The sequence below is a fragment of the Dromaius novaehollandiae genome, chromosome 27 (genome assembly GCF_036370855.1).
Source record: "Dromaius novaehollandiae isolate bDroNov1 chromosome 27, bDroNov1.hap1, whole genome shotgun sequence".
NCBI lineage: Eukaryota > Metazoa > Chordata > Aves > Casuariiformes > Dromaiidae > Dromaius > Dromaius novaehollandiae.
Genome location: NC_088124.1, coordinates 701,536 through 717,432, shown reverse-complemented (window position 1 = coordinate 717,432; position 15,897 = coordinate 701,536). Strand labels below are relative to the sequence as shown.

General features: G+C 54.7%; 1 protein-coding gene across 3 annotated transcripts in view; it reads right to left on the bottom strand.

Moving 5' to 3' along the window:
* The window catches only part of KIF21B (kinesin family member 21B), a 50,839-nt gene that overhangs the window by 24,204 nt on the left and 10,738 nt on the right, over positions 1-15,897 (bottom strand). For all 3 annotated transcript variants that reach the window (XM_064498285.1, XM_064498286.1, XM_064498287.1), the window contains exons 2-8: positions 6,390-6,612; positions 5,826-6,008; positions 2,774-2,923; positions 2,399-2,533; positions 1,847-2,014; positions 1,192-1,307; positions 309-504 (exon numbers count right to left, since the gene is read on the bottom strand). In XM_064498285.1, the coding sequence (XP_064354355.1) occupies positions 309-504; positions 1,192-1,307; positions 1,847-2,014; positions 2,399-2,533; positions 2,774-2,923; positions 5,826-6,008; positions 6,390-6,612 (1,171 nt within the window). The remainder of the gene's footprint in view (positions 1-308; positions 505-1,191; positions 1,308-1,846; positions 2,015-2,398; positions 2,534-2,773; positions 2,924-5,825; positions 6,009-6,389; positions 6,613-15,897) is intronic.

The following is a 15,897-nucleotide window of genomic DNA, read 5'->3' as shown; positions in this document are numbered from 1 at the left end:
CAAGAGCTGGACAGATGCACAAGGGCAAAAGAAACCCTGAAATGATCTCTCTGCCCAGAAAAACATCCATCACCATTAACAGCAAACTGCCATTTTCACAGTCGCTCAGTATCTTGCTCATGGAGAAGAGGGGCTATGCAACAAGGCCACATATAAGCTGCTTATCCATAGCGTGAGTGTGTTGTGGACAGGAGGGTCCTGCCTGCTAAAATGGCCCCAGTTGAAACATGAGGAGGATTCTCTGCTTCTGGTTCAATCTCACCCCTATGGCTGCCTGCCCATAGGGCGCCACTCACTCGGCCACTCACCGCCTTGTACTCCATCAACTCCATCTGGAGACGAGCAATCTCAGCCCGCAGGGCACTGATCTGCTGGCTTGTCTTGTCTTGGTTCACCACCACTTTGTTCTTGATGTTGCGAGCCCGGTTTGCATACTTGAGTGTGTTCAGGGTCTCCATGAAGTCCCGGTCAGATGGGCTCACACAGGCGATCATAATGGTTTGGCTTGGGGAGATGAAGGTCAGGGTGAGGTGACAGTTTCCCCTGCTCTATAGCAACTTGGCGGATGAATCCTGAGGTTCAGCCATGTTCAGTGATGGGCTTCCTCCAGGACCCAACAAAGGCCACTTGCATCCAGACACCCACCCTAGACCCTTCTTTACTTCATAACCAAGGTATAAACCAGGTTTGATCCCTCCCTGAACCAGACGCACTGGCAGAACCCATATGTACCACCCCACCAGCACAGCATCAAGCATTGCTGAGCAAAATTCACCATCCAAAAACTGGCCCAGCACACGCAAAGCTTTCTAGAAAAGAATGGGCTCTTCAAACCAGTACACCCAAAACAGGCAGGAAATTAAAGCTGTCCCATGCTAGGCAATGCCACCTGCCAACTCCCACATCAGCAAGGGCTCAGGAGTGTTTTGCAATTTTGCCACAGCTGGCTAATTGTATCTGGGACTTGGGAGCAACTAACGTATTTAAAACTGCAAAGTCAAGCATTGCTTGCCATGAGGCATTCCCTCCCCACAGGACAACCCATAAGGCATCTGAGTCCTGATACAGCTCCCACACAGCTACGTAGACCCTCGTCCCCTTAAACATGGGGACAGCTCCCCACAGTTCTCCCACTTGGGTCAGCCCCCTCCACTCATGGTCCATGACAACCCCAGCATGGGACACCCTTACCTGTTGCCTCCAAGGGAATCCTGCAGCAGGCGAGTGAGCTTGGAGTCACGGTAGGGAATGTGCACAACTTTCTTGCTCTGGTCTCCAAGGGCACTAATGACATTCCCCAAGGCCAGCTGCCAATGCAAAGGAAAGCACCCCCCCAAATTCAGCCTCTGCTGAGAACATAGCTGTCGCATTCCCAGCATTTCAGGCCTGGGGTGCGTGCTATGCAGATTTGGGGTGCAACATATGGAGGCATGCAGCTTCCTTTGCCCATTCCAGCATTCACCCTCCTTCCCTGGGCTGCATGTCACACTCCCATGTGCACCAGGGCACTGAGGAGCAGTGCTGAACCCTGAAGTTGTTTTTAAGCTCAAGTTAGCAGACCTCCACCTGTTGAGGATTTGTACCTTTGTGCCCACCTGTACTTCCTCCCCACAGTTCAGCTATTGCCACACTCTGCCCTTGGCAGGAGAGCTGTGCCCTCCCCATTGGCATTTTGGATCATAGATAATCCTACCTACAGAGCCAGGTAGCATAAACCATGACAGAGGTAACAGCAACACCTACAGCACAGAGCAGCTCTGAGCGGGACCCCAAGGTGTCCCAGGCTCTTCCAGCCAGGCCCTGACCTTCCTCTGCCCTCCACACGCCAGCCTCCCCAGGGCCGTACCAGCCCGCAGTTGATGGAGATGCCTTCTTTTGCTCTCTCTCCTGTAGCACCCGTTCGCTTCAGCCTCTCTGAGCCGGCCAGGTCGACGAAGTGAAACTTGGCTGTGAGGGTCTCGTACTCAGTGGTGGGCTGGGCTCCATCTGGGAGTCCAGTCACCTCCCCGTTCACCTGCAGGCAAGCACACCGAAGGATCGCCTACCACAGCCCTGGAGCTGCCAGGAAACTCCCTCAGCCACAGTCAGCAAAAGCCAGCGTGTTTCCCCTTGACATCTGCCCCTTTGAAGATCAGGGAAAAGGATCCCAACAGCAGCTTACTCTGGGACATCCCCTGGGCCAGACCTCCCTGCCTGGGACAGGGCTGCTCCTGACCTTCGTTCCCCTGAAATGCTAATGCTTGCTTTAACTGGAAGGAAACAAGACACAGCCCAGACACTCTGCTTTGAGACTTCAAACTCTTGCCTTTCCAGGGGAGCCCCTGCACATTGCCTGGGTATCAGAGTTGAGAATAGCCCGACCAAGAGATGAGTGCTCCCAGGCCTCCCTGTGTCTCACCATCTCCGGGCGGGCACACACTCTCATCTGGCACAGGTGAATGGTGAAGATGGCATGGGATCGGGAGCTCTGCACGTTCATTTGGGTACTGGCAGTGGTGCGGGAAAGAGCCCCCTGCTTCAGGCACTGGATCAGCTGCAACAATACAGGGGAGCAAGAAGTGAAACCTTGAAGCTCCCCTCTAGAGATGGCCAGGATGCGCTTTGCAGCTCTGCGGCACAGGGCGGCTGCAGACCTGCCCCCTGCATCACCCCAGGGCTGCTCTGTAACCATCCAGGATGAGTTTCTCCATCCTCACGCTATCGCCTCTGGGTGGCATGTCCCCAGCCTGTGGGCTGCATTCCCTCTTCTGCACACACCTTGTCCCGCACCCACCTCATCCTGTGAGCTGATGAGGCGTGACGTGACTCCCGTGGTGTAGATGCTCCCACTAGCGTCCTCATGGATTTTGATGTTGGATTTGCGGTGGCGTGCATCAGGGTCACGGGTGCTGTCAAACAGGTCCAGAATCTCCTCATTGTACAGCTGAGAGGGATGAAAACATTTGTGGGATGAGTAACAGTAAGCAGGCAGCTGGCAGAGCCTGGCAGAGCAGGAGTGGCAGGAGCCACAGCCCCCAACGGCTGGGGTCCTGAGAGCTGGGAGAAGAGCTAGTGTGTGTGTCTGTGTGTTTGTGTGTGTTCTTGCATATGTGCATGCATGTGTGTATGTGCCTATATGTGCTTGCGTGCGTAGGCAAGGATAACCAGGAGTGCTAGTGTGGACATGCATGCAAGTGTAGGAGAAGCTGCACCTGTGTTTGTAATGTGTTTGTGTGTGTACATGTGTGTAGCAGATAATGCATGGGCAAGCTTGCGTGTGTGTGTGTGTGTCTGTGTGTGTCTGTGTGTCTGTGTAGCAGAGGATACAGAGACAAGCTGGTGTGTATGCTGCTTTGGAGCAGAGGCTGTGCAGGAGAGCTGCTGTGTGTGCACATGTGCCAGTGTCCATGCCCCTGCAAAGCTCTCAGTTGCACTTTGCCAGCTGGTCCCAGCTGCCAACCTCGTCCTGTCCCTGGCCCACACAAGCAGCTGTGTGGGAACCAGAACAGAGCCCTTTCAAGGGAGTCTGAATGGACACCCACAAGTTACACACACCCCTTGGCCTTTCCTGATCACCCAGGAGCGACTGGGGGGCTCCAGTCCCTTCCAGCGCTGGGTGGGAAGGATTCAGTGCAACCTATGCCTTGACCTTGCTGCTTCCTCCTCCTGGCTTCACGGCCCTGGCCATCCTCCCAGGTTGTTCCCACACCTCCTCCTGCCCCTAGGACTTGCATCCCTCCTCCCCAGCTCCCCTTTTTCTTCCACATAGTGCAAAAAGCTAACTAGTGAAATACCATAGCCTGGAGCAGCCATTTCAGCCCTGCAACAGACCCAGGCACAGAACTTGGGCATCCGGGCTCCTAGAGCAGACTGGCACCAATCACTCCAGAGTTGCTGTTAGATCTCACCCTACACGGTCATACTCACTGTAGCCCTGAAGATTCTGTTTCTGTATTGCTCGTAGAGGGCAGGGTCCCCTCAAGTGACCCTGTGTACCCAGGGGTGTCACTGGTCACTGAGCCAGCAGATCCCCCTTCTTCCACCGTGGCTTCCACAGGTCACCTCTGCATTGCAGGGCAGTAGGGAGAGGGGACACAGGGGCCATGGAGTGCTGCACAAGCAGGGACAACCCCGAGGACCCAAAGCTGTTAGGGGACTCCCCTATCTGTGCCTTGTCTCCATGGTGTCCTCTCACCCCACAGTGGAGAGACACCTCTGTCCCCCTTCCCCCCCATGATCACTCAGTGCAGCACGACACGTGCTGTCACCCATGTCCTGACTCAGAGATTGAGGTCACCTGAGGACCGCAGACTCCTGGCCAGTGGATTGGATCAGGGCTAATTATCTCCTGCTGCCCCAGGTTCAAATGGGTTCTCGGAGCATTTAAACCTCCCTCTAACAAGCCTGCTCTCAGGAGGAGTTACAGGACAGGGATCAGTAGAGCCAAATCTCATTCAATTGCTGGGATGGCAGAGTTGGTAACCAGCCTTTTACCCAGCCACATGCCCACACTGGCATAAGAAGGCTGTTTCAGCCACAAAATCCTCCCCAGGATGTCTGGCCAAGGGTGGATTTAGGGGTAGGTATTCAAGCAAAGGCACAAGATTTGTCCTGGTTTAATGTCTTTCCCTGCAGGCAGGGTGGTCTAGTGGGTAGAGCCATCAACAGGCTAAAACTACCTTTGTCACTGGGCTTTCAGGCAATGGGTTTTACTCTCCCCAGACATAATAGGGCCCTTGGAAAGCCTTCAAGACTCCCAGCTGGCAGAGAGCATGGCTCTGCACGTTCCCATCTACACTAGAGATGACCCTTAGGGCTGCCTGGGCTCAGCTAAGCACGAACACAAGTGGCTTTGAAATATGTTAGAGGAATTTGTCTGGAGGAAACCTTGTCCCCATCTGCCATCACACACCCTTGAGACCAGCAGCACTGCAGGCCCCTCCAGCCTAAAGATCTCCAAGGCTATTTCAAGAGCCAAAAATACCAGGGGTTGCAGGGCGGCAAAGAAAGGGAAAGTACACAGGACCTCTCTCCCTACCTGTCTCCTCTGGCTGTACGTCAGGACATCAGCCAGGCCAAGTCTGTTCAGGAACTCAGCTTTGCTCGACACCACCCTACCACCCCATTGCTTTAAACCAGTTCCCATCTTGAACTTCTTGGCATGTTCCACTCCAGAAACAGCCACATGATACTTGCCAGGGAAACAGCAACTGCATATACACAACCCACAAGGTCTGCAGGCTCTCTGCGACAAATGTCACCAGGTGAAAGGAGCAGTTAATGGAAGAGGCCTTTAAAATTGAGAAGCCATAGTGGAGGTGGGAGGTGATGTAATGAAGCATCCTCAAAATCAAAGATGCACCAGAGGACTTGTGAAATAACAGCCACTCCTCAACCCCCTCAGAAGAATGGAGCTCGTTCACCTCCCTGTTTCAGTGGGAACTCTGGTCCAGACCCAGGTGGGAGATGAGCAAATACACCGAAAATCCCTGATCTCAAATAGGAGGATTAAGGGAGCCCAGTGACCCTTGAACCTCCCACCCCTCCCTGGGAAGCTAGACATGAGCCCCCATTCACGTGGGAAAGGTATTTCTCCACAGCCAAGACAGTGCCGCCACAAGGCACCTTGTGCATGGTCATCACAAGGTCAGTCTGGTACTTCAAGTCTCCTCTGCCCTCGCATGCAGGCTCGGCTGCAGCAGCGTGCGCTGTCTTCTTTCCTGCCCCAGAGCCCAGCTTAGCTGGGGAGCAGCTGGGACACGCAGGACTCAAGGAGCCCAGGGCACTGGCACTGTAGAAAGAACCCCCTGCCCCCGCAATGTCCCTCCTGACCCGCTGGTGCCCACCTCCAGGAACTGGGCGCTGACTTTGAACTCGGGGGCTGCCATGCCCTGACTCTGCGCAGCTCGCTTGCGCTCTTCAATGCCGCTGAAGAGATGGCCGATGGCCCGTGGAATGATGCCCTGTTCGTCCTCGGAGACATTCATATCGAAGCCAGTGCCCATGGTGTATGTCTTCCCTGCACCAGTCTGCAAAGAGGGAATGAGGGGGGGGTCAGCTGTGCCATCTGAGGCTCAGCTCAGCCCATGGTGCCCCACACCTCCCCACACCACCGTTTGGCTCTCCAAACAACTCTGCTAGGCCCCTCTGATCCCCCTCTCCCCCCACTCTATTGGCTCCCCAAGCCCCTAAACCAGCTGTGCCACCCCTTCTCCCACCCATGGACACCCTCCACCCTGGCTTCCACATGGCCCAGGAACAATCGTCTGTCCCTCTCCGCAGCCGAGGGCTTTAACACTCCTGCCTTCCCCTAACCTTCACAGGTGCCACACTCAGCAGAGAGCTGACGATCATGGCTCAAGAGAGCCCAGGGCCCATCCCAGAGTCCCAGGAGGGGGCAAAGCAGGTACCTGGCCATATGCCAGCACTGTGGCATTATAGCCCTCGAAGCAGCCTTCGATGAGCTTGCCCACGCACGTCGTGTAGATCTGCTCCTGCCAAGTGTCCAGGTCAAAGACAAAGTCATAGGTAAAGGCCTTGTCCTTCCCCAGAAGCACTTGAGGCTCTCCGGGTGTCACAGAGGTGCAGATGTGGCATCCCTCGATTTTCTCTTTGGACAGCTGGGGACGGATCCTGCCGGAGGAGAAACAGGGTGAGAACAGCCTCAGGAGTCATCCCACTGCCTGGTCCCAGGGAGACTGAACATGGTTCTTGCTTGAAATGTGGCTGCTACAGGAAGGGAGCTGATAGCACTGCTGTGTGCGGTTTGAAGCAAACAGCACATGACGCATAGGGGATGTTTTGACTTCTGCTCCCCTGCCTGGGTTCGCATGCCCCAGCAAAGATCCTCATCTGCTTGTGGGTGAGAAACAAACTTGGTGGATGGCAGCAATGCCACTAGCCACCTCCACGAACGAGGAGAGAGGCAAGGCTGGGCAGTTGCAGGGCACCACAAGCACTGGCAAAACAAGCAAAAACCAGGCAGCCCATACCTAAAATTTTCCTCTTGCACCAAGAGCTAAATATGGCTCAGCACAGCCCATATCAGGCCAGCCAGCCTCCCCATTCCCATATCGGCTCATTCACTGCAATGTCCCTGACTAGGCGGTGAGCTCCAGACTGCACGTAGACATTAATCAATTCATCGAAGCAGCCCTAATGGGGACTGCTGGAGCACAGGCAGATAGATAGGATGTGTTTCAACTGGAAGTCACACACCCACCCACACTGCCTGCAACGTGCGAACACTCGTTCGAGATTCAGCAAGTTCAAGCTGTAGTTATAAAGGCCTCAAATGCAAAATCACAATGAGACGGTCCCAGCACCAAAACAACCATTTAAAATAAACCACCATCCAGCCTGGTGGCTTACCCAGATCAAGGATTCAGCAGATGAGATGGGGACAGGCAAAGCTGCACTTGGCTCCTGGCTCTGGCTGTGTGCAAGACCTACCCACTGCGTTCTTGTCCTCTGCACCCCAAATCCTTCAGATACACTACAGTGGATTGAAAGAGCTGTGAAGCTGAATACAGAGATGCAGCTCTGCTGGGTAACGGGCACCAGCTTTTGTTGAGGCTGTAACAGCTCTGGGTTTCAGGGGATCATGTTGGCAGCAGAAAGCTGGCTGGTCCCAGGGGACTTGGGGAGAAAGAAGGAATACAGAGCCAAATGCCCTGGCAAATGCCCTAACTCTCATTAGAGCTAATGACTGCACATCTCTCTTCCCTAGATGCTTCATAAATACATCTATTAATTCCTCCTAAGCCACATAACTAGCGGGATGGGATATAGACCACAGCAGACACTTTGTAGATCAGGACTCTGCATTCATTTGCACAACATACCAGGCCTTGCCAAGCTGGCCAGCAGCAAATGCACAACCCTAAAGGACCAAAACCAGCTGCATTTCGGCCTGGGGAGAGTCCGTTCCTGCACAGCCTGTGAGCGGCTCACGTATGACACTGGAGGACAAGGCCGACAGGAGGAAGCCTGAGCATTATGCATCGCACAGCCAAGAGGCTTTGCTAGCAGACATGTGGGAACAGCTCCTCGCTATATATGTACGTGGGTAAATTTAGCTCAGCTGCCACAATAGAAAGCAGCTTCTGATGTGCTCAGCACTAGACTTGCTTCAGTCGCCTTCCCAGGGTCCCACCCTCCTCCAGGAAAATTAATTAAGACTTGTTGGGTTAATTTTTGACCAATATGATGCAGTCCCCCCACCCCACCCCCACACATGCATAGTGACAATGTCCTCAGGGAATGGGGAGAGGAACAAACTGAAAGCAGGATATTTTTGGAAAGTCTCTCAAGAAAAATGAGAGCAGGGTTTTCAGCAAAAGATTTCTCTCCTACCCACAAGTGATTAAATATGTGCATGCGTGTGAGCTTGGAAGAGAGGATGTGCAGGACAGTTGATGAATGTGTGTATGTCCTTGCACGTGCGTTTTCCATAGTGTGTTCAGGACCCACCTTGGGCCTGGCCACACTGTGCTGAGCTTTTCCAGATGTCCACACACCAATGCCATTACCAGACGTCTCCCCCGCTTTGACTCTTGAAATGTGCTGTCCAAATGCATCGGCCAGCTCCAAACACCCAAGGGGACCCCATCCGTCACCCCAGCTCCCTGCACACGTAGGACTCAAGGGGCTGGAGGGGACCCAGGCATCAGCCTAGCCCTCAAAGTAACCACCCTTGTGCTGCACCGTCTCCCCAGAGCAATTGAAGACCCCCAGTGCTCACTCCCCTGCCAGAGGTGCCCTGCATGGAGCACAATAAAGCCCAGGTTGTGATGTGGGTCCAGTTTTCCAGCCAATCGGCCAAGTGTCACCCGCTCCAGCCCCAGAAAGGTGCTGACAGCAGCTGCCACCCAGGCTGTGAATACTGGGGCCTCCCAGCTGTGAGAGCAAGACAAAATGGAGCAGGGGGGCAGGAATGAGAGCACTGTGTGCCAGCAACCACTGGCAGACACTGCGGGCAGTGACGACAAAGCATGGCCCTTCATTGCATGGTGCAGAGATGTCCTGGGGAACTGGCTGTCACCAGCAGCCCTGCCACCCGGCATCACAGGAGATTTACATGGCCACCAAGAGATACTGCATAGGGTTTCTCTTTGCTGGTGTAACTGATCCTCCTGCTCCTGGGTGTTAGACAGGCCTAGCTCACCACTACTGGGAGACTTTGATACAATCCCTGCTCTTCTGGGAGGAGCATCTCCATTCCAGGCAGTGGGCAATACAAGAACTGGCTGGGCCATGCCTTAGAGGTAGAGAAAAAAAACCCACTAGGATCAATTTAAGACTGCAGAGAGCTCAAGCAACCCCATCCTGAAACACCTGCATCATCTCTGGTTCTTCTCAGCACCCCAAACCATGGCAGTTCCAGCACCTCCACATTGGCACCCTGCCCTCATCTGCAACCTGTGGTGGAAGGAGCAGGGTGTATTTGTGGATAGTTAAAGTCATGACCAGGCAGCACAAGACCTCTTCCAAATATGCACTAAGGACCTGGAGACCCAGCACAGGTTCTCCGTTCAACCCTGCCATCAACCCCATCAGACAATGCTGGGCGAGCTGACAAGTCTTGCCTTGCTCTGCCTCAGTTTCCTTGCTTTGCAGCAGAGATGAGCAACTTTGCTGGCAGGGTGGGAAAGTCATAAAGTCACTATCTGGATTGGTTCTGGCACTTTTTGTCACCACCTCTATCAAAAAGGAAGCTGGTCAAGTCCTATCTGTCCATGAGCCCTGGGAGAACTGAGGGTGATGCTGTCAGCAGCTCAACCTGAAAGGTGATCAAGCCAGCACCTCTGGACACCTGCCTGCTTTCAGGCCTGGTGTGAGCGCATGCAGAGCTGCTCTTGCTTACTAGGGTCCTCCAGCTCCTCCCTAATGCAGGCCTGTACCCTCCATGTGCTCCCTTCACCCACGATCCCATCGGCGGGCCATGACTGGCCAACCCACTCTGCCTGTGATCATGGGTACCAGGTGAAAGGACAACTTGTGCTCACTGTCAAGGCCCATCACAGAGCCAAACGCGCCAGGGTCCGCTCACCCACCAAGAGCCCACAGCACAGACTCTCACGCTTCTTGGCAATTAGGGGCTTATCCTCTAAGCAGCACCCAAAATAAACCAGAGCTTAACCAGCGGGGAGCTACTCGCTGTCCCCCTGGCTCAGGAGGGATTAGATTAAGGTCCCAGCTCCGCAGGGCAGGTTGTGCCCAGCAGTCCTTATGCTGGCACAGACAGAGGTTTCTTCTGCTCAAAGCCACTGGCGTGGGGGAGATACGGGTTGCCCCAGGGCCCAGCCAGGAAGAGCAACATCAACCCTATATCTCACTCATCCGCAGATCAATAAATCTGCCCTGGGCAAGGCAAGGCACGCTCAAAAAGCGAGCAAAGGACACTCAGCAGGTCTGCAGAGGCACAGAGAGCCTGGCCATGGGAGGAGGTGGATGGCGAACAGGGAGAACGAGATCACCAGCTGCCCATCCATCTATCCACCCATCCGGCACACACATCCACGCCTTCAGCCTGTTCCATGCAAAGGGATGGTGATGACAAGGGACCAAACAGAGCAGAATGCCACAGACAGAGCTGCACAGTCCCAGCAGAGCATCCCTGCCAAGCAAGGTTGGCTGCTTCCCAGCCTTGGGCACCCGGCACACAAAGCTGGAGGTGGATGGACGCACAGAGACAGCAGTGCAGGCAGGGGTGGAGATTGCCCCAGCTAGAACTGTTGGTTTGGGAAGGAGCAATGACAGATGATGCTGCAGGACCCTGCCTGCTCCAGCATCAGCATCTAAATTCCACAGCAAGAGAGGCAGTGTGTGGCAGGGAGAGCCCGTATCCGGTCTCTGCTAGAGTCAGATTCAAGGGAAAAAGAAACACAGAGCAGTTTATAAAGGCACAGAGGCAGCATGCAGGGGACCTCGGCAAGGAGCCTCTCTGTCTCTCGCCCTTTTCTTTCTTGCCTTTCTGGCAGGCTGTGAAAGCGCCCGTCTGCACGCCTTGGCTGCCATGGTGATGGAGCATCAGGGAGGAAGAGGGGAAGAGGGGAGTGGGTCCTGTACCCCAAAGGGCAGGGAGCTCTGACACGCATGCACAAGCGTGCTCTCTGGCAAGCCCAAAGTACACAAAGGCCGGGTTGTTCAGCTCCACTGCCGTAAGCCAACATTTAGCCAGGAGGGGGGCAGCCAAGCCAGGCTGAGAGCCAAGCTTTCGAAAGGCACCAGCGGGTCAGCTAGCTCTCACAGGGAGCCCTCAAAGGGCTGGTCCTGTGCTCCCTCCAATCTGAGCAGGAGCAGCGGCTCTGGGAAGAGGCACATACATCCTGGCACCCCACGCCCTGCTCCCCGCAGAGGGGACAGGGGTACACCACACCGGGTGCACAAGGTGTCCTGCTGTCAGTGCTTTGCCTCTTGCAGCCTGGGGGCTGTACCCACTGGGTGCAGGGTGGACACCTCCCAGTACCCTTCAGCCCCCAAAGATGTATGCAGAAGAGGCCATTACCCAGCATGAGAAGGCACAATACATGTGAATGAACTGCTGGGTTCATGTCCCAGTGTCCCTCTGCCTCCCCACCCTGACTGCCTCAGTTTCGCCCCTCCTAGCCCATTGCTGTGGCAATATCAGGGGGCTCCAGAGCATCCTTCCGCCCCTAGCACTTTGCCAAAGCTGTCGCAGCACATGTTGCACCCCATCTGTCTACAGCAAGAGCCATGGTAGCCCCTCCCCCCCCACACACACATCTGAGCACAGAGCTACTCCCATAGCCAGGCACATGCCATGCTCTCCCAGAGCTGCAGCACCCTACTTCAGTAGTTCAGTACTTCAGAGAGGCTGTTCCACTGGGTAAAGAGCAACAGGAGAGAAAGGGCACAAAGGAAGAAGGGACCTAACCTCCCTTAGAGCCATCGTCCAGTGCTCCACTTCAAACAGGGGCTGTACCAACCCTCAGTGCTCCCCACAGAGGCAAAGCACACATGTTCTCACCACTGGCACAGGACTGCATGGTGGCCATGCCAGATTAGGGGTGCCAGTTTACTTCCAGACCCTAATTGGTACACAGGACCTGGCATTTCATCTGCAGCTGCCTCTCACTGCCTTTTATAATCACGCAACTGTGAACTACCCTGTGGACTGGCAGAGCCTGCCCTGGCTACAGCAGGGAGCTCTCATCCCTCAGAAACTGGTCTGGGAGCAAGGATGGCTCTGGGATGGCAGGCCACTGTCCTCGCCAACAGGACTGCCAAAGAGGCGAGATGCTGCAACGAACTGTTCCCTTCCCAAACCTCTCCCGAGGCCAAGGAGGCTGCTCAGCCTGGTGGGGTTGGGTTTCACAGGGAGCTGAGCCAGCACTACCGGGCAAAGGACTCGAGAGCAGCAGAGTGGAAGAGCTCCGCAGGATTTTCCCTCTCCGTGCCAGGCCCTAGAGGTTCGGTGCCACTTGCTCTTGCCCTCTCCATCTCCAGAATGGCAAAGCTGGCTGCTGGCACACTGGTGGGCCCACCTTGCATTGCCGCTGCTCCAGTGACTGGCAATAGGGCCAGGGCACTGTCCCCCACCTTGCTGCAGGCATCTCTGCAGATGTGAGCTAGCAGAGGGAGGAGCTAGCAGTCCCCAAAGCAGCCACACAGCCCCGCGGCCTTGGGTGTGCTTGCCAAGGCAAGAGGGCTGAGCAAGTCCAGGCAGTGCCTGGGTCTGCTTCCCACATCTCCTCTGTTCATTCTGGCTCCCATCCCTGCTCACGCTTTCTCCAGCCTCCCTGACAACGGAGCTGCAGAAGCATCTACCAAATGACTCAAACTTGTGCACGGTGCATCTGCCAGTGCTCCCCACATGCTTTGTTCACCTCTGCCCCAAACTTGCCCACCAAGCTTTGTCTGCCCTGTGATCCCTCCTAGTATGGGTGAAAGCAGGATGGGACAGCCTGGGAGGAGAGGGGTCTTGGTTGGTAGGAAGACCAGGGAAACCAGCCACAAGTTTTTGATTTAAGAAGTGAGGCCAGACTAGAGAAGCCTATCTCTCCCCAAGGAAAGGAGATGGTGGACAAGCCAACGAGCAGAAGGCATCCCTAACATCCTTCTGTGTCCCTGCAGGACACCCTACAGGACAGGGAGCCCCCCACCAAGCATTGCAAGCCCAACATGTAAGACAGCGCACACAAGGCTAGCAGCACGGTGGCTTACAAACTGCACTCAGCCTGATTTGCCAGGGAGCAGCTCCCCAGGGCAGCTGGGTGCTCTTAGCATCACCAGAAGAAGATCAGAGCAAGAGAGTTTTGCCATATCTCCAGGCCAGTACATTAACCATTGAGCCATCCTCATCCACCAGCAGAGAGTGACAAGTCAGAGCCTCAGCTCAGCTCAGAGTGTGTCCACCCATTTGAATGGTCTGCCCTTCTCTCCCAGAGTCGAATGGGGCAGACTGGGAGGCTTCTCTCCCAGGATCAGAAATCTCCAGCCTCCTTCCCCACCAAGAGACAGGGTCTCAGGAGAGGGCTTGTTGCCAAGAGAAGGCTATTTGCACACAGGTTGCTTTGGACCCAAATCAAGACAAAGTTAAGCATTTAATTACCACAGCAGGGAAGCAGCTCGGCAATCAGAGAAAATCAAATAAGGCTCCCCTGGGACTGTCAGGTCTGGTCAGCGAATGCTCAGATTAAGAGATATAGTAAGCCATTTCCTAGCAGGAGCGAGCACAACATGGGAAAGTGCTGGCCTCAACCTGCTTCCAGAGCCACCTACTGCAGAGGGATCATTACCACCACCGAGGCAGAAGATGCCACAGACAGCATGGCCTAGTGGTTAGGGGGTGGGCTGGGACTGAGAGTAGGGATGAACTGCCTGGTTTAGGGTTCCCAAATCTCTGCAGTGCTGAGTGGTGTGGGGGCAGGAGAGCACAAGCAGACCTAGGGTGTGCACAGAGGAGTGCCCGGTGCAGGTCTAGCAGAGGGGCCTGCTGCTGTCCCACGCCCAGACTCTGAAGGAAGCCGACCCCAATGTAGACCCTCCCCTGCTGCTCTCCATGGCCTGTTCCCATGCAGTGCAAATGCCACGTGCCCTAAACACGGCTCAGCAGAGCACACCAGTCCTACAGAGCCACCTGGGCCCCTTCTAATCCTCCTCTCCAGGCTTTCCCAGGCTTAGGGAAACCTTTAAATCAGGCCTTGGCAACCACCATGTGCTGCTCATTAGTTCTGGCAGGAACACACCACTGATGAGCTGCACCATCTGGTCTGCACTGAGATCCACAACAGGAGCTAAGGCCAGGGAAGGGGCAGTGAGACCCACCTCCCATGCCAGGAGACCGTCTGCACAAAGGCTTCAGCATCCAGGGGCAAGGAAAGACCCAGAGAGAAATCCAGCCTAATGCAGAGGGCATAGCACATGAGGCTGGCAGGATCCTGGGGGAAGAAGAGGGACTGTTTTTTACCCAGCACCTCACCTGAGGGGAAAGATGCGGATTAAGTTTGGGACCTCCCCAGATTCTTCCACCATCTCAGCAAGCCAAAGAAAATCAACGCCCAATCCTATCAGCTCCATACAAGATTAGCAGGCCACACACAGGGAGTCTGAATGCAACTGGTGGGGGCAGATGGGAACCAACATCTTCCCCAAGCACTGCCTAGAACAAGGGGGTGGAAAATGCCATGAAGATATTTGCAGATGATGGACAGTAACGCAGGGCAGTCATCTGCAAAGGGGTACAGGGCCCCAAAACAAAGCAGCAGGACAGGACAGGCAACACAAGGTAGCACACGTGGTAAAACAACCAAATTCAACATATACCCTGGTAGGGCCTCCATTTAGCTGCAACCATGCAGGGACAGCACAAGGGCTATGAAATCACCAGTTCAGCAGCACAGTGTCAGTAATTAGTAATAGGAAATCATTGTTAGCCAGGAGATTCTGGCCCTGGCATACTGTCAGCTTGAACCCAAGCAGGCACAGAAATGCTACAGGACCGAAGGCGGCAGACAGACACCCTGCCTTCCTGTAGTCCCGCGGATATGCATCCTAGTAAGCAGGCATGACTCCTGTTTCCTTCCCAGCCAGTGGATTATACCTGCAGGGTCTCTCCCTTTCTGAGGTGCTCCTGGGAGGTCCTGAGTCCTGGTCCCACCTCAGTACTAGTGAACCCTTACTGGAGGAAAGGGTCTCCCAGCTTCCTCAAGACCAGGAGTGCCCATAGCTCCCTGAGTCACTGCAGCTCCCAGTCCCTTTCCATGTCACATCCCCACTGGAGGGCTTTGATCACTGCCAAGAAAACAACCTATTTCCTGCAACACCAAAGCCCACAGGTTACATCAGGAGCAACCTGCCTGCAAGAGAGGAGAGCGACTGGAATGAAAGAGGTGTTTCTCCCCTATAAAAATCCCTGAGCACTTGGACAGCAGGAAGGGGAATGCTACAAATCACCCGGGAGTAAACCAAGGCAAGGCTTACAGCAGGGAAGAGAAATGGGCTTGTTAAGCCCTAATATTCCCCTCGGGCAGGTCCAGCATGAAATATAAATGAGCAGAGGCTGTAGCCACAAGACTCAGAATCACAAAAGAGAATCACAGAACAGTTGAGACTGAAAGGGACCTTTAGAGATCATCTAGTCCAACCCTCCTGCTCAAGCAGGGTCACCTAGAGCACATTGCCCAGAACCCTGTCCAGATGGCTTTTGAATATCTCCAAGGACGGACACTCTTCAGCCTCTCTGGGTAACCTGTCCCAGTGCTCTGTCACCCTCACAGTAGAGAAGTTTTTCCTCATGTTCAGATGGAACTTCTTGTGTTCCAGTTTGTGCCTGTTGCCTCTCATCCTGTCACTGGGCACCACTGAAAAGAGTCTGGCCCCATCCTCTTTACACCTTCCCTTCAGCTACTTATACACATGGATAAGCTCCCCTCTCAGTGTTCGCTTCTCCAG